The sequence below is a fragment of the Mya arenaria genome, chromosome 13 (genome assembly GCF_026914265.1).
Source record: "Mya arenaria isolate MELC-2E11 chromosome 13, ASM2691426v1".
Classification (NCBI taxonomy): domain Eukaryota; kingdom Metazoa; phylum Mollusca; class Bivalvia; order Myida; family Myidae; genus Mya; species Mya arenaria.
This window is the reverse complement of record NC_069134.1, coordinates 6,956,967-6,976,359: the sequence shown is the minus strand read 5'-3', so window position 1 is coordinate 6,976,359 and position 19,393 is coordinate 6,956,967. Positions and strand designations below refer to the sequence as shown.

Genomic DNA, 19,393 nt, shown 5'->3' with positions numbered 1-19,393 from the left:
TTAATAATCGATTAAAATATTCATAAAAGGTTATTCATACTGAAAGCGTTTTAACAGTCTTTTTATTTGTGACTTCTTTATTGCATTCATTTTCGTTAACAATTTTATTTAAAAGATAGTTTTTTCTCAAGTTAAACCTGTTGTGTGAGCAATCAAGAGTTCTTAATCAGTATTGTATCAAACTATATTAGTCTGCTAATTTGAGGTTTTAGTTATTTTAACACTTCATATAATATATCATATGAGAAACACCAAATATATACGATACTATCCAATGGAAGGATTTCATTTTATATGATTTGTTGATTAAAATGAATTAATAGAGTTGCATTTCCGCAATGTCATACATTTTCGCGAGTCGCAATGAATTCAAGATTGACCAAAATGTATAAAATATAAGATTCAAATTTTCTCTCTAGAACATTGACCGAAGTGCTCGCGAAATAACAGCGGGTTCAAGTGTTTAACTACCTCCAACACGGGCGTTGCATGACAAAAATATATGTGTAGGCCACTTCCTTGGGGTTGGGGGGGGGGGGGATTTGTATACATCATAGCTAAAGAAGACTGGTCATAGAAATGATTCATAAACATTTTAGAAATCAAATTCCACTCAATATTAATGCGTGTTGATGTCAAAACCAAAGCTAAACATGTGTATCTGCACAAACAAATGAAACAATGTCATTTATATTATGTCGCTTTCTAAAGCACACTTGACTTTCCGGGATCTCTAGATAACTCTAGATTCCGGCATTTTTGTGATGCAAACACATTGATAACGAGTTCAACTTCAAGTCTATGCTCCTATACTTTTGTGGCTGGGGATTAGGGCAAAGGATGACAACCTGTCGCTTTTTATTGTTGTTCGCAGGAAGTTTTTTTTCCGTTTCATTCCACTTTAAGACCTTTCACTAGAAGCTGATATAAATGGCATGGTAAGGAGAACCTCGAATATTCTAAATATGCACAGATACAGGTCCTTGTTGTTTTGCTTGAGGGTCTCTTGTCATCTAGATGGACTTGCGGCTGCGTAGAACCATCTGACCTTCCATCGTACAATTTGTGTTTTAAATGTGTAAAATGTTTCGTGGATATCAGGTGCATAAGCAGCATAAATTGATGGCAGCATGTTGTCCTGCAGAATGTCCAGTTTTGAAGGCAACAAATGGTGTGCAATGTATCTGTGTTCCTTTCCCAGGATACGGCTTTCCATTTCTTGTACTTAATGTTCAACGAAGACATTGTACAAGGTTATTCTGAAGTGGGCAGGTGGTGTTTGCACCTCATTATTTGCTCTGTTTTGTTGTCGACCAACTCTTCTAGGCATTGATGGTTGAATGTCAAAGCCTGCTCTTATATTAGTTGTTTTCGTGTACAGTTAATTCCACACATCAGGACCATCCCTCCAATCATTGCACAATTTGACAATGTCGTTCATTTCTTCAAAAGTGGGTAGTAGATCATAGTCTTCCTTCTGAAGTAGATTTGTCAGCTTCACGGTAGTAGTGTTGTGCCACTTCAAGTGAGATAACGAATTCAGAGCGCAGTACAGCTTCCAAATACTGGCTGGCCCCCTCGTCTCCGTCTTCATTAAAAGTTTCTAGTGCTTGGACCACTACGGGGAACGCATGTTGGAACGTTTCGCACGACTGGACTACCATGTCTGACATTACGAGCGAAGCTTAGTGCGCCGCTTCATTTCCTCTTTCGATGCGACGTCACTAGAAAGTTCGTCCTAGAACACTGCTAGACATTTTGCTGAATAACTGAACAAAAATCCAATGTCCTGACCTGTTGCCATCATAGTTCGGATGCAGGGGAATTTCGGACTATTGACCAACGCTAGTACCTTCAGTTTTGATTGCAGATTTGGCATTTTTATTATTTCAATTTTGCTGAAAAATGTATAGGCCGTGGCTTACACGGCCTATAGGAAGCTACGCCCCTGTCCAACACCATGTGAATAGATAGTTCCACTTGTGTAGAAAACTCAGCATTAATTTATAAAGGTCAAACACCACTAAATAAATTTCCTTGATATTCTATAGCAATGCAAGATAACGCCAATTTCTAGTGTTTCTCCACTTGTGACAGTTGTGTACTAAACATTAATGAACCTGTCAATTGAAACCACAGCCCCCAGGTCCGGGGATAGCCAGGGAAATTGGCGTAATTTTACCTTCCAGCTCACAGTGATTTGATGGGAATTAACTCCTGCTATGAATTACTGCAGTTTAACAATGTCAGAAAATGAAACCAAATCAGGATTTCATTCCCATCAAATCACTGTGTTCCAGCTGGCCCCGCAGTGCTGGGTGAATGCCGTGTCTTTGAGCCAAAAAAAGCGGGTAATGGGCCTTACCTTGTGTCTCTGGAGTGCGGAGGTATTTGGCGGGGATTTTACCAGCAGTTCCTCCCTGCAGAGCGAGGATTTTACCTGGGCTTAGCTGGAATCGAAAGTAAAAGTCCCTGCTATTCCCTAGACCAGTGGGGCCGTGGTAACAATTGACTGGTGCATAAACATTTAAAAAAAGTTACATAAAAATAGAATTGGTTTAAAGTTACCACTGCATATTTGGCAAAATGATAGTATCTGGTGTAAGAGGACAAACATCGTGGTGAAAATGTAAACACTGAAAAGTAGATCCAGCATGTTCAGCCTATTTTTGAAAATCACAAACCATTCAGCTTCAAAACCTGTAATATAGCCAATGTTCTGAAAAGGTATAACAATGCTTTGATTCTCTGTCATGTGTCAATTGACATCAATAAGGCATGTAGCTATGATTGGGCACTTCTGAATTGTTTTTAACTCGACTATTCGAAGAATAAGGAGGGCTATACTACTCGCCCCAGTGTCGGCGTTGGCGTCCGGTTAAAGTTTTAGGGCAAGTTGGGATTTTCACTTATAAGTCCAATACCCTTCATTCAATTGACTTAATACTTCACACAATTGTTCAGGACCATCACACAATGAGGTAACATAACTCCATATTATCCTTAATACAAGTTATGGCCCCTGATTGACTTAGGTTAAAGTTTTAGGGCAGGCTAAAGTTCTAGGGCAAGTTGGGATTTTAATAAAAACACTTCTATACCCTTCATTTAATGCACTTAATACTTCGCATAATTATTGACGACCATCTTACAACAAGGAACATAACTCCATTTTAACCCTTTGTACAAATTATGGCCCTTGAATGATTTTTTTTAATTGATTTTTATTTTTATTTTAATATCTTTTGAAAGGCACATTTTTATATTCTTAACCACATTTTCATAAAGGGAAAAAAAGTTATTTGAATGACTTGCGTCATTGTTCGGGAGGGCTGGTGGGAGGGCAGCGTCAAAGTCACCGAATAATTTTAGCTAGGTTTGACATAAATAGACCAAACTTGGTATATAATAAAAGTTTAGGGAGACCTTTTATTGGAAATGCGTTTGAGGCCCCTAGGCTCAAGGTCAAGGTTACTATTAATAGAAAAAGGGTTAGTATTAAATAACTTAAGTAAGGGTCGACATATTCTGACCAAACTTGGTATATAGGAAGAGTTTATAGAGACCTTCCCTAAGATTGTGTTTTGGGCCCCTAGAGTTATGGTCTAGGTCAAGGTCACTGTTGCTAAAAATACAAATATGCTTTAATAGTACTGAATAACTCAAGTAAGGGTTGACATAGTGTGACCAAACTTGGTATATAGGACAAGTTTATGCAGAGCTTTCATGGATTGCCTTTCGACCCCCGAGGGTCAAATTCACTGTTACTAAAATTAGATTACTGTTTCAGTCATGGTTGACATACTGTGACCAAACTTGATATGTAGGAAGAGTTTATGGAGGACTCCCATGGGATTGTGTTTGGGGCCCATGGAATCAAGGTCACTCTTACTAAAAATAGAAGAAAGCAGTTGAAACTGAATCTCTTCTGCCAATCATTAAAAACCTGGTTTTGTCACATCGCGATTCTTGTTCACTTTTTAATTTGATTGTTTAATTGGTTTTGACAGGCACATAATACATCGTTATTGTATTCACTTCTAAGTCAAAGCGGCGTAGTCGAGAGCGCTGTCTTACGACAGCTCTTGTTATTTGCCTTATAAGATAAACCTTTTTTTGCGTTTTCATATAACTTCATTATTTGCATGTGAAAATCATTTCCAAGATAAGCAAAGTTTGATTAGATGTTTTATTCAAGCCCATTTAAAATTATTAATCTTTAATCATAATCAATGTCTTCTTTGTTTACACCATTTAAGTAAACTTTGAAACAAAAAAGCATTAACATCTACCATAACCAATTTTATTTTTGTCTAAATTTTTATGGTTTTTGCTGAATAGACTAAGAGGGTCAATAAAGTATTTATATCAAGATAAACTTAAAAGCTATTGATAGTACTTACTAATATTGGAACCAAATATCAGCTTTTTGAAGCCCTCTCCCAATTGAGTCTATGATGAGTGGTATGAATGCAATGAGTCTGCAAATACCAAAATTTAGGGAAATTCAAATGAATTATGACTTCTATTATGTGGAGGTTTTTCCTTCTTTCTTTTTTTATAAATGACAATGTTATCCAATTTTATATCGCTCACATATTCATTGAGAAAATATTGTGATCAAAGCCTTCGTGTGTTTAAGTGTCTGTGGATTTCAACTAGTCAGAAAGTAGCATGAAAACTGTGGTTATCAAGAAATCTTGTCAATTGACACAACAGATTATTTTTAGAATGACTTAAAGTTATCCTGTAGTAGTTGTTAAGATTTTTTATCTCATTCAATTCCAGGATCTGCCCATTTCTATCCAGTCATGAGACTTCCACCACTACCAACACTTCAGGACATCATCCGGATGTACAAGCTTTCTGCAGCCCAGAAACTCTCCCAGAACTTCATCCTGGACATGACTCTCAACCACAAGATCGTGAAGCTGGCAGGCCGCCTACAAGGTTGCCAAGTGTGTGAGGTGGGGCCTGGGCCAGGGGGGATAACTAGGGCAATACTCGAAGCAGGGGTGGAACATCTGTACGTTATTGAAAAGGACAGGCGCTTTTTCCCTGGGCTTAAGGTAAACATTTTGCTTTAAGGTATTTTGTTTTTACGTTTGATGTTCTTTATAAATCTGTTTTTTGATTATTTTAAGTCTTATAATAGCGCAAATGACAATATCATGCACAAAAAACACAATCATGTTCATGTACTAAAGTACTGGTAGAATGATTCTTATAACAAATAAAGATAACTATGTTAATGTTTGAAGTTTGCATGGCATACTCTATATATTTTTTAAAGGAACTTGCTCATGTTTTGGCACCAAAAATATTTTTCCAAATAATGCATCTGAAAACACTAATTATACACCCGTTTTATAAAAACAGGACATATTATTACCATACCTGCAGCGTACGGGTGAATGGGCTGGCATATATCAATCGCTTTTGTCCAATCACCAGCAAATTGGGTCAGAATGTGTACTGCAATAATATCTCCTATAAGTTTGATAACCAGCCATATCACTGTTGTCACTTAATAGTTATCAACCTTTAATTATAGAAATTACCTCAAATTTGTCTTGTCGGATCAATAACTTCAGAAACCTTGTTTATGGGTATTATTACACGTTCGACAACTAGCTATAGTGCTCTGGTCACTCAACAGTTATCACCCTTTAATTATATAAATTACCTCAAATTGGTCTTGTCCCATCAATTACTTTAGAAGTGATATTCCAATCATCACCAAATTTTGTCAGAATGTATATGGGCAAAATATCTTGGTCAGGTTAGATATCCAGCCATGTCGCCACAGTCTCTCCAGAGTTAATACCCTTGAATTGGAAAAAACTGTATTAACTGTGTCCGTTCTCGGAATTTGGCTTAAAGTACAACCTCTTTTTGCTATTGTTATGTATTAAGCGATTGTTGGCGCTATTGTATTTAAATTATTTTACTCTTTGATACGAAAATTGCAGAAAAAAATACACAAACAATATGTATAACAAAAAACAAGCTGGCTGCAGCGGGGAGCAAACCCAAGCATGTACAGTCACGAAAAAAATAGAACTGATACCTTTACCAATCACCCAAAAGGACTGATACTAATCTGATGGATATTTTAACTTTTAGCTAATATATTGCTAGCATCACGCCATTATGTCAATCAACCAATCACCCTACAGCCTTTTGTTGTATGGCATTACTAACCCATTTCAAAATTGTGGACTTCAAAGACAATATTTGAGCATATATCAACATTTGTTGAAGGGTTCCAGCTGTCATTATCTTAGTTTTAACACTCCTCATGATTTGCCGCTCTTTATTTCATGATAAAGTAAACAATCAGTAAAAGTGCAAATAAGTCCCTCTACGCACACTCTAGGAAAATGAATCAGAATTTATTTTTTTTAATAAATTTTCAAAAAATGAATTAAGAAATGTCACTAAGGGGGATGAGTTGATGTAAACAATTGGCTCACTTAAAATGACATTTTATTTATTTTATTTAGATATTAAGTTATTTAATATATTTATTAAATTTTGCATTCTCAACTTTTAATATGCATTTATTTTTACGTGTACCATTTTAATTCAAATCTTTAAACAATTCCATATACCGAAGGGGCTACCCCCTCCCATACCCACCACCAGCATTAATTCAACATGAAATATGTATATGGGGAAAGTCCTGCATAAACAAAGGCAGGCCTGATATTTTCTTAAACTCATTATTTTGAGTAGAATAAACTTGCATTTTAACTTATGTAACTACTTTTTTTGCTATTTTATTTTCTTAAATAATAATAAAATATTGAAAATGATTGAATTACATGCTTAAAATATTGTTGCTTTCTTCTTTTGTTGTGAATTTTGTCCAGTGGATATATAAAAACAACAGAAAACAATCAATTGAATTTGATATTGAAATTCAAGAAGTCACTCTTTAGTGTCCATATTTGCAAATTTTTGTCAGGGGTCAATCAGCCAATAGGTGGGCATCTCACCCATCACCATCTCCTGTGGAGTACATGAACTTTGGCAACGCTACACCCCTGGTATGAATAAACATTAAATTATATTAAGATACCTTTTTATCCAATGAAGATGCTGGCTGATGCAACTGGGTGCCTAACAGCTCATCAAGGTGACATCCTCAGATTTAGTATGGAGAACCTATTTCCTGAAGACTTTGTGAAACAATGGGAGGATTCCCCACCAAACATTCACATCATTGGCAATCTCCCATTCAATGTGGCCACTCCCCTCATATTCAAGTACATGGAGTCGATATGTGACAGGACAGATGCCTGGAGGTATGGCCGTGTGCCCTTGACCTTGACCTTTCAGAAAGAGGTGGCGGAGAGGATGGTAGCCAACCCGAATGACGAACAGAGATGTCGGATGTCTGTTGATGTACAGAACCAGTGTGAGGTCACACTTAAGAAAGTAATACCAGGTCATGTCACTTCTGTATAGCTAAATCTATTTATCATTTCCATTAAATTGTACATGTCCACATTCTTAAGTAAAAAGGAATTCAATTACTAAAATGCAGTTCATGTAGTAGGAACTAGGGATGCAAATCAATAGCAAATCGAATATTCAAATTTTTGTTGGCTATAATCCATTATTTCCTTTTTAATTGTATTTTGAATGTTTTTGTTTTACAAGATTTTATAGCAGCCAAACATATAAATGCACTGTTGATGTAAACTTATAGACTAAGTATGTAACTCATGATTTATAATACTGGTCAGGGCTGCTAAAAATTTGAAACTCAATTGGTCCAGGCTTGCCGCAAATGACCCTTTACATGTTTGGACCGCCAATTAACAGATATCGATTGATCATCGTAACAGATTAGCACTGGTGGCGTCTGTCTATTTGTTATCATGACACGTTTTTTGGGGTAATTAAGAATGTGTGAAGGATAAACAAGATTTGTGTTTTACATTCGTTATTGACTTAGCCATTTTGGACCAAACTTATTATAAAAAAAAAAAAAAAAAATTTGGTTAAAAATTGGCAAATTGTTCGATTTTAGCAGCCCTGATACTGATGATGTTTGCCTATTTACCCTCGCCATCGGGTTATACCCATTTGGTGAGCACACTATGTTTTACAGTAATTTTACAGTTTTTAAAACATTTTTCTGCTTCATTGATCGTAGCATGGGTGCTATGGACTATATATATATATATGTGTTAAATTCTACACAATCAGTAAAAATCTACGGTTAAAAATTCAACATTAAAATAATATCTTAAGATTATATCACTTACATTTTAAAATTGTTATCAAAGATAGGGGCGGTATGTGCTGGTTGGCACTGTGTATTATGCCTCAGTGCATATGCCTGGATTTTATTATTATATTTTTGATAAAATATTTTTATTTTTTTTATCTATTTTTTTTTTTTTTTTTTTTAACAACAGCGACATTTAAAAATAAATAAAAGAATGTTATGAAAGTTTATAATAGTGTCCTATTGTTTTGTTTTTTTAAGACTTGTTTTAAGTCAGTTTAAGGCTTTAGGTGCCAATTGTTGTAAAAACAAGACAAAATAACTCAATACACAGCAACACAGCTGCAGGCACAGGTTTATTATTTTATTTATTAATTAAGAAAAAAAAAACAATGAATATTCCAATTTTGACTTACAAATACTGAAAGTTTGATCGAAATAAATGTTTGAATCCCTAGTAGAAACACAGAGATTTATGCCTCACAGTAAATTGCAATAACAAATTTTGCATTTTTGTTCATTGCTATAAATAAAATGATGTTCTAAAATTTTTAATTATTTTCTTTCCAGGACGAGCCTTTGTTCCCCCTCCAGATGTAGATGTTGGACTGGTTCATTTTGTTCCCCGTACAGCACCCCTTATTAACCTTCCATATAGACTGGTTACAAAAGTCACGCGGACTGTGTTCCACCATAGACAGAAAATGATCAAAAACAACCTTGTGTAAGTGAATTGTTTAATCATCCAAAAACAGAATGTTAATGTACCTTATGTTCTGTAATAATTGTGGGAATTTTTCCTCTTGCTTGTTAAATGCTGTTGAGTATATGTATAATTGATTATTAAATTACATACTATTAATAATTTTAGTAATAGAATATTGATTTATAAACTGATATAGTGTAGAAAAAGACAGCTTCTCATGGTTTCAGTGACTGATTAATTGGATGAAAACATTTAGTTACTAATGACAAGATAGGAATTACAGTTTTATTTGGCCCTGTAGGAAGCTGTTTCCATCGGACCAGAAAGAGCTTGTGGACGAGATGTTGAAACATGCTGACATTGACCCAGAGCGCCGGCCAGTCACTGTGAAAAATATGGAGTTTGCCCGCCTATGTCACGCCTATAACAGCATCTGCACACGCTTGCCTTATATCCTGCAATATGACCATCGTAACAACACGAGTGTAAGGCAGTATGAGGCCATTAGACACCTGGAAAAGGAACTGTGTTCTCAACTAACAAATGTTTCGGAATCCAAAGATAATGAGGAATATATTGACAGTGTCATTACAAATTGTGCCGAGAAGCCTGACTCTTACCCTTCAAAACAATTAAAGGATACAAGAAACAAATAATATACTACCATTACTCTGTTCATATTGAGTCCTGTGATAAATAAATTTGAGTTTTAAGATAAATTTATGGGTTTGTTTTTAGATATTTCAACGAAAACCTGGAGTTAGTAATGAATAAAGTTCATAATGCATTTATTTGAAAATAATATTTGCTTGAGGAATTATAATGGTAAGTTTAAAGTCTAGTGGGTTTTCATGCAAAGGTATTCTACATTACAAGGCTTTCATTTTAATATGTAAAAAGTATTTCAAGTTGAAAGATATGAACTGTGTTTTATAAGATGGACTACTCTATTTGTTCTTTATCTTTTAAGAGGCAGGCTTGTCTCCCCTGTGATGCTGATAACAACTTTACTCATTGTTAATTGAGTCAGGGTGAACCTGTCCCAGCTGATATGGTAAGTGGGGTCAGCTGTAAGGTGGGTGGAACACTGTACATGTACTGATTGATACCGTAAACAATAGATGAGTGATTGGTTGACTTGTTTCATTTAGAAACTACTGTCCAGGTAAGGATTTCATGTATTATTATTATTTTAGTATTCAATTTTCAGATAATTGAAGATTTCCATAATTTAATATTCTGGTTTAAGGGTATCCTTTACTGTTTAGAAACTGTAAAAATGTTACTGTTAAAACAGGTAAAACTATAGTTATCAGAGGGTGAGATTTTTCTAGTGGTACAGGTGTCCTCTCTCATCAAAAGGTTTGTGAATTTGATCCAAACCGCAGGAGGCACATTCTCTCGGCCTGTCAGAAAAGACAGTACTGTTGTACTTGTTTCTGCTCAGGAAGCAGACTTGAGACTATAATGTTATTAATTAGGTGATTTCATATCGGCCTAGTTATTTGTCCGAGGTTAGCTGTATTTGCCTGAGCCCGAAGGCAAATACAGCTGACCCGAGGACAAATAACTGGGCCAATATGAAATCACCTAATTAATAAGTATTTTATTAATTAACTATTACCGTTTTGGTTTAAAACATTCTTATAACTTACCTTTAGTTAACATTGAAGCCGTATTTATCCCTTATTCATTCATGGTGTCTGCTTTACTAGACTTGACTTTGCTGATTTTGACATGCATCCTTATAGTCACATTGCACATACTTATGAATAAAGCACTGTACATTGTAAGGAAGCATGTGTTTTCGTCTTATTTTGTAAATCGTTTGCCAAAACGTCAAATGTTTTACCTTCGTTGTCCATTTTGTCGGCGTACAAAATCATAATAGTCGTAAAATCCACTAACGGGTTAAATACAACTGTTATATCAAACCGTACAAAGTGGTTCAATCATTCAATAGGTTCAAGTATTCCAAATAAAGTTATACAAAGCACAATTTTTTTAAAACAATCAGAAAACAGAAAACAAAATGGCTACCTTTAAAAAGCAATTTCCATCATATTTTTCATATTAGGCGAGTTTCGACAGCCAATGAAAATGGCCCATTTCTCAAATCCTATATTAGGCAAGTTTTGTAGCCAATCAAAACGGAGGAAACTCATATTAGGCGAGTTTTGTAGATATTGGCCGAGTTTGGTCGATATTGAGCGGATTCTGACATATATTGTCTTCAATTTTCTGGTATTGATACCGCAATTGTCTCTGTATCTCGTCAAATACGTAATAAGTGATTAATAATAGTTCATACAGCTAACTGAGCTAAATTAGATTGGGATGAACTAAACTAAAAGGTTATAGATTTAAAAATAAGATGGGTTATTTGTGCTGGAATTGTATCACAAAATAAACGATATTGAAGTAATGTGTACAATGAGTACCCAAGGTATTGTTTTACGGTGAAAAAACAAAATTTAAAAACCAACAATATTAAAGAACTGAGTATGCTTTGTAAGACTGTTTTCACCAAAGCTGTTTTATTCCTCAAGGTGTCACACGTTTGGATGATATCTGATTGAGGCCCACCTGTGACAGAGGCTGTAGTCAGTATGAGTGTGGAGGGCGAGTCTAGCAGTGCGGGAAACCAGCAGGAGGAGGGTGGGGACCAAGTCCGACCCTTAGTCTCTATCTCTGGCACACAGACATGGGAGAAGGACAAAAAATATGTGGTATACTCATGTCTTAATTGAATTTAAACATATTTGATTCAACATATATATCAAACATGAGATTGCAACATTATAGAAATATCGCATGGGTTTCAGTGTGACTGTTCTTATTGTCAACATGACGAGACGAAGCGAAGGGTAAAAGTATTCACCCGAATGGTGACAATATGTACTGCCACACTGGTAGACATGCAATATTTATTTTATTATACCAAACAAAATTACATATAGTCCTTTCAGCATTACACAGCTTTTATGTTTAATCAATTTATTCTGTAATTATTTCATTTGAAAAGTTGCAAACACCGGAAGTTACAGATTTACAACACAATTTAAAAAGCTTTTTCAACCTCAGCATTGGTAAACCAAAAATGTTTATTTTTAGATGCCCATGCTTCATGTATGTGACAGTATCATTTCAACTACTCAAAACTGTACTGTCAGTGTGTGGCAGTATGAAATTGGGTATATGAGAATTTTACATGGGCAGGTCATGTAAGGTATTATAATACATGTTATTCTATTATATACAAGATATATTGAAACAAATTTCAACGAAAGCAGAGCTTAAAATGTTTCTTTTCCAATTGATATTAGACAGTTTGGGGTAATGTTGGAATTGATGCTGAAGGGTTTATACTACAGGGTTCGAATTTAGACTCGCATACTCGCAAAATGCGAGCGACATTTGGAAATTGCGAGTGACTTTTATTCAAGCTCGCAAAATTCTGCGAGTGGCTTTTTCTAGACCACAAAATGTTAAAAGGAAAGTAGAATAAACATGAACTTAATTCTGCTATGTAGTCGAGTGTAAACAGCCTATAAGTGGCATGTTTACACTACCGGTATAAAGAAGACAGTACGGAGTCACGCTCTAGTAGGTTTTCAAAAATAGAACAAATACGGAAAAGGCGGAGTTTTATCTCGAATCTTTCCGGGATGCTCCGAGGCGTGCATAATACAAAGTAAATACGAATGACGTAATCACCTAGCTCAATCATTGGCTAAATTTAGCGCTTTTGCGCACTATATGTAAACCCCATCATCCTTTGAATACATTTCCGCCCAACTGTCAAAATGAATAGACTTCGTTGATCGATATATTTCATGGTCCAAAGTATCCACCCTACATTTACTGTTGCTTTTTTATTTTAAATTTATTATTTTATTGTTTTTAATACTTATAGACTTAATGAAATCTGTAGCTTGCTTGTCGAATGGGAATTAAATTACCCGATGGCGAGGGTAAATATACAAAGTGAACAATGTCAAATTATTGGACAGCGTTGTTATCAAAAAGCTGCCAGCATCAGACGAGTCTTTCCATACCCCCCAAATAGAATTAGCCATCAACAAGTTCTAGTAGTCGAGTCACTCAAGATTGATACTTTTTAATATTCATAATATGTCTTAGGTGTTAATTTCTACTTTAATAAGAAAATATTATAAGAGAATAAAGCAAATAATTAAATTGCAAGTTGATTTGTCATTTTGCGAGTTGCCTCAAAATGCACTCGCAAAATTTTGCGAGTGCTCCTCAAAGTTAAATTCGAACCCTGTACTAATGTACAATTGTGTGATTAGGAAACCCTTGTTTGCTTGTTCCATATAAAGGAACTGTGGGAGTGTGTAGTGGACGCTGAATATCTACTCTATCTAATTGAAGTTTTGTTTACATGTTTGCCAGCGAATTATGAAATAATGCAACATAATAGAAGCATTATAACAGAGATATCCAGTCTTGTACAGAAAAATGTTCTATAACTTCTTAATTCAACACCTAAATTATTCCAAATATTTGAATGATTTTGTGAGTATGGCATAATATATAGCATATATTATATGCTTTGTATAATAACCATATTTAATAGTTCTGGTCTTGAATTTAACAGAAAATGTATAATGATTTCAATCAAAGATTCTGACAACCGTTTGACAGTTTGTTTGTAAACAAACGATAATTGATGTTGGTTAATACAGAGCTTTTATGTCACACTAACAGTAGAGTTCCTGTCGATCCCAATTTTTATTTGGAACATTTTCACGCATTTTGGCCTTTATTGTTGGTTTAACATGGGACGTTTTAATTGTACACTACGGAAATAGTATGGGATATTTGTACGCACATGCACCCTGATATGGAAATTTATTGTACTGTCATGTGTTGAAAAGTCTACGATTAGACATATAAATAAGGTTAAGATTAATGTATTGCTATTATGTCCATCAGGCATCCAAAAGTGACTTGGCAATTTTTGTTTTTATTTTGAGCTCGACAAAATAAGACTACCGGTATGTTGAGGAACACATAATGTTATAGAATGTGCGTGCTACATATATGAAAGGCAAATAAACTTGATTACCTTAAGCAATCCCCTAATTCATTTAACTAAAGTGTACATATACTGGTTGAAGATTAAGGGTTTGCAACTCAAAAGCCATTATAAAAACACCTTTTTACGAAAACAAATATTTCTTTCCATGGGTAGCACTGATAGGAATATAAATAATTTGTTCTTCTAAAAAAGACAACAAAATGAATTTGTTTAGAGACAAAGTTGAGTTATGTTAAAGTGAAACAAGAGTGTCTCACTTGTTCCTGAGATTGAAGTGTGATGTATCTTTATCGAAACACTATAGGATTATCCTTAAAAGAGAAGTATATCAATCCCATCTTCCTTTAACGCGCACTAAGACTTGAGATACACACACGTATAGCATGATTTGTCAATTTTAAGAACCTCAGTAGGTTTTCTTACCATGAAAAGAAGATGCATGTTTACAAAAGTATATTCAAACTCATTGATTATGGCATTGATCTTAAAATTGGTTTCACATATCGAGAAACACATCCCATAAAATGTGATCCATGTGTCTTGACATAAGGCAATACATGACAAATTCCTTTAAATGATCATAAGCTGTTGATAATGTATGAAAACATATTTTCTTTCAGTTTTATGTACATGTGTCCTTTTTTGGAAAGAAAATCCCTTGATAATGTTCTTTGGGATATGCTTTCAAGTACATGTGACCTTTTTAAAGAGCATATATTAAGAATTGAGTTTGAATGTACTTTTTAATAAATACCAGTATGTGTTTTCTGTTTGTTTCTATACTTTGTATAGCTATCTGTATCAAGTAATAGCTGAAAATGATACCTAGTCTATTTGGCCATGTTGCATATTGGATTATATTGGTATTGTCATGTTCTATATCAGTAGTTTTTTTGTGCATGCTTGGCTTCCTCTGATAGTATCACATGTGTAGTTTCTAGGGTAAGATCATGCAATTTCGAGGAATAAAACTCCTTTATATGAAGTGGCAAAGATATGGCATTCTGAGGACCAGTAAAAGAACCTGGAGATGGAATAACAAATCAACAGTGTGAAATGAATAATTCCGTCAAAAAGGATTAATTTCATTTTATGCTCATCAAAATAGATGTTCAAAATTAGCCTTTATTTGCCTTTAAATTTTCCAGAAATCTCTGTGTAAAAACTATATTTGCTTTATTGCAACCTTTGTAAAGGCCTTTATTTCCATCGAGGCCTGCTAGGATAAATGCAAGTAATCTTATCAAAATCATGATTTTTATACTCTGTTGGACACATTAAGAATACCGTATGTTTGTCCATTGCTCCTTATTTGCACTTTTTCTCTTGAATAAATGTCATGTCTCAAAGAAGTATGCAAAGTAGTTCTGGAATATTCATTTGTCTTCAAAGTGTTTCATCAACGAAAAACAAATGACTTGTAGACAGGCCCTGGTTGTTGGATAGCCTGTTATTACCCTCGTCAGTCCAGATAGGGCATGTTCTGGAGTGGTTGACATTGACTGCTGTTGTAGAGATGTAGGCCATTTTCCTCATTCTTCTACCTTTATATAGCCTAAAAAGGTTTGTTTAATTCAAACATAATTGATTATGAATGCGAACTTAGTGAAGGATTGATCAGTCACTTTACATCATGTATATTGCTGAACATAAGAATGTAATAGATCAATTAGAATGTTCAAGGTGAAGGTCACTCTGAATCTTCATGATATACTGTAGATCACCTGAACAAAACAAATAACTGTAAGTCTGTAACTTTTATGTCTATGCCAGTTTCCAATCTTTCATCCCGGTTTCCTGCAGAATTAAATTACTGCTGTTTGCAAGACAGTTTGAGAATACATAATGACAATTTATTTGTTTAATATGCGTATATTGCACATAACTGTATTCCACTGTTTTATTTATTGTAAACCACCAGCTGTTTTTGAGGGACTTACACATTAAATTTTGTCTCAGAAAAAAATCCCTAGAATAATTTAAGTTTAAAAAATGCAGACATTCTGGGCATCTAGCCGACACACTGTTTAAAGACGTAGCACATCAGTTTTTTCGTCTGTGTTTTTCATTATTTGGCACAATATAAGACTGATAATTTAAACCCAATTTGCTTTGCAATCATTAAATATTTAAAGATTAATGAAAGCTGACTCCCACTAGATTTCAGGCAATTTTTGTTATTGTGAATTATGGCATAAGATAACTAGTTTCAGAGAAATTTGGAATTATATGACTTGAATGGAAGAGGATACTGTGTAAATATGTGTTTGGAATGAAAGGTTTCTCAGTCCTGATTTTTAGCTCAACTATTCAATGAATAAGGAAAGCTATACTTCATACGCCCTGGCGTCTGCGTCTTACCTTTGAGTAGGTTTTGCCTTAAACAGTAAAATTAAATGACTATACAGTTGATTTTCATTGGCTGAAACTTGCTTGGCTCAATTTCGTTGTTGGCTAAAACTGGTTGTAAAGGACTGATTTCATTCTACAGAAGGTAAGCATTCCTGCTTGTCTCAAATTTACTGAGGCTAGAGGTACTTAAGTTTGTCCATGGGAGTTTGAAACTATGGGGTTTCACTGTACATTGTATATGTTGCAAATCATTATGGCCCTTTATTATTAAACTAATAAATTCTGGTTAAGGTTTTGCATGTAAGGCCATACTTTAATGTCTCAGCAACTACTTGGTGTATTGCATTGAAACTTTAGACAAGATGTGTCCCCAACCATCCCGCCTACTTATTTAATCAAGTTAAATTACTATATATTGTATATAATGCAGATTATGGCCCTTTATTATTCAACTAAGATTTTGCATGTAAGGACAGATAAGTCAATGTTTCAGCAACTACTTGCATTGAAACTTTATACAAGGGTTCGGATCAATCCAACCTAGTGTTTGATAGAAACTTACAACAATGCTTCACTGTTAGCAGACACTTTGATTGAGGAAAGTATGGTAACTCATGCATAATTGTATACAATTATAATCCTACGCTATTTCCATCAAGTCTGTATTTTACTAATTGCTAAATGTTTTTGATGACATTTTACACAAATCTTCACAGACATCATTCGAATCCAATTTCACAGTGATCCATGAATGTTTCACCAAATCTTTGTAATTCTTAAACTCAAATTTAACCTGTGAGACTTTATACAATGGTATTCAACCCCCCAGCCTAATTGAATAACCAAGTTAGATTACTGTATTTTGCAAATAGTGGCCCTTTATTATTAGACTTAAAAATTCTGGTTAAAATTTTGCATGTTACCAAATTCATGTTAATATCTCAGCACATCATATATTGCATTGAAATCTAATCTAACAGTGATCCATGCATGTTTCGCCAAAACTTTTCAATCCTTACACTGAAAAGCGGCGGAATAGTCGAGCACGCTGGCTCTGTGACAGCTCTTGTTAAGTAAACATCTTCTAATTAAAACCCTTTTTTGTTTTGTATCTATTGTCGCCTGCTCAACCATTTTTGAACAGAGATGTGATGTTATTGGAACTGTTCACACTTTTGTTTCCACCGTAATACAATGCAACCAATTAATTGATGCAGGATTAAGTTTGATATATGCAATATCACACCAAAGAGTTGGTATTAATGTTCTATAAATCTGAACTTGAATGTTGTATAATGAAGTAATTGCCCCTCCTAGTACTCACGTTCTGCTGTTGGACTCCTGGAACAGAATGTGCAAATGTAATTCTTTTAAATATTCAATGTGTTAAGCTTTTGTTGTTTTGAAGAAGACACAACTTCTGCAGCATTTTTATTGTTGTTTAAAGAGAATAATAATGTTATGCTTAATTTCATATATAGCACAAAAATGGTTTACATCATTATTTTTCCAGATATGCTGTCTACAATATGTTTGTACTGTTAAAGTGGAGTCCGTACCTTAGTGTCATCATTGGAGTAAGCCTGCTAGCTGGGGGACCGTTTCATCAAGAGTTCTAGGAGCTTTTTTATACCTAGGAAGGACAGTTTTAGTACTACTGGCGAAGAAATCTAATATAGAATCGAATCAGGTCCTAGGATTCTTGCTGAAATGCCCTCCTGGTCAATAGAAGTTTTCATAGGAAGGGCTTATAAGTAACTGTACCTGACTTTATGGAGCTGAGAGAGCCCGCAGTGTTTAGCATTGGAAACAATTGAAACCACTTGTGACCTAGCTATAATAAACAGCTCAATGATGGCTCTGCAGACATGTCTGAGTAAAATTATGATTGAGTAGATATATATGCAAGATTTTTGTCAAAGCTGTCTTATGAGATTGATTACATTATGCACTCTGCATTATTCTGTGCAAATGCCATGCCCTACAGTCTTCATACATGGTTGACATGATGTCATGCCCTTCAGTCTTTATACATGGTTGACATGATGTCATGCCCTTCAGTCTTCATACATGGTTGACAGGGTGCCATGCCCTTCAGTCTTCATACATGGTTGACATGATGTCATGCCCTTCAGTCTTCATACATGGTTGACAGGGTGTCATGCCCTTCAGTCTTCATACATGGTTGACATGATGTCATGCCCTTCAGTCTTCATACATGGTTGACATGATGTCATGCCCTTCAGTCTTCATACATGGTTGACATGATGTCATGCCCTTCAGTCTTCATACATGGTTGACATGATGTCATGCCCTTCAGTCTTCATACATGGTTGACATGATGTCATGCCCTTCAGTCTTCATACATGGTTGACATGATGTCATGCCCTTCAGTCTTCATACATGGTTGACATGATGTCATGCCCATCAGTCTTCATATATGGTTGACAGGGTGCCATGCCCTTCAGTCTTATACATGGTTTCATGCCCTTCTGTCTTCATACATGGTTGACGGGGTGCCATGCCCTTAAGTCTTCATACATGGTTGATGGGGTGTCATGCCCTTCAGTCTTCATACATGGTTGATGGGGTGCCATGCCCTTCAGTCTTCATACATGGTTGATGGGGTGTCATGCCCTTCAGTCTTCATACATGGTTGATGGGGTGTCATGCCCTTCAGTCTTCATATATGGTTGATGGGGTGCCATGCCCTTCAGTCTTCATACATGGTTGATGGGGTGTCATGCCCTTCAGTCTTCATACATGGTTGATGGGGTGCCATGCCCTTCAGTCTTCATACATGGTTGATGGGGTGCCATGCCCTTCAGTCTTCATACATGATTGATGGGGTGTCATGCCCTTCAGTCTTCATACATGGTTGATGGGGTGCCATGCCCTTCAGTCTTCATACATGGTTGATGGGGTGTCATGCCCTTCAGTCTTCATACATGGTTGATGGGGTGTCATGCCCTTCAGTCTTCATACATGGTTGATGGGGTGCCATGCCCTTCAGTCTTCATATATGGTT

At 35.3% G+C, this 19,393-nt stretch overlaps 2 protein-coding genes across 5 annotated transcripts in view; both read left to right on the top strand.

Moving 5' to 3' along the window:
* Positions 1–9: 9 nt before the first annotated feature.
* On the top strand, positions 10–9,667 carry LOC128213408 (dimethyladenosine transferase 1, mitochondrial-like). Of its 3 annotated transcripts, none has more exons than XM_052919068.1 (5): positions 10–29; positions 4,789–5,069; positions 7,102–7,453; positions 8,813–8,966; positions 9,250–9,667. In XM_052919068.1, exons 2-5 carry the CDS (start codon positions 4,812–4,814, stop codon positions 9,602–9,604), a joined length of 1,119 nt encoding a protein of 372 aa, XP_052775028.1. In that variant the 5' UTR covers positions 10–29; positions 4,789–4,811; the 3' UTR covers positions 9,605–9,667. The 3 variants fall into 3 exon arrangements, with proteins under 3 accessions (XP_052775028.1, XP_052775025.1, XP_052775026.1); XM_052919065.1 differs by lacking the exon at positions 10–29 and adding an exon at positions 161–205; XM_052919066.1 differs by lacking the exon at positions 10–29 and adding an exon at positions 2,023–2,462.
* Positions 9,668–9,773: 106 nt separating this feature from the next.
* The window catches only part of LOC128213407 (serine/threonine-protein kinase Sgk1-like), a 56,695-nt gene continuing 47,075 nt past the window's right edge, over positions 9,774–19,393 (top strand). The window contains exons 1-2 of one of the 2 annotated variants that reach the window (XM_052919062.1): positions 9,774–10,113; positions 11,498–11,677. In XM_052919062.1, the coding sequence (XP_052775022.1) occupies positions 11,558–11,677 (120 nt within the window). In that variant the 5' untranslated portion in view covers positions 9,774–10,113; positions 11,498–11,557. Of the gene's footprint in view, positions 10,114–11,152; positions 11,678–19,393 lie in introns of those variants that run through there. The other variant, XM_052919063.1, reaches the window with a different exon arrangement.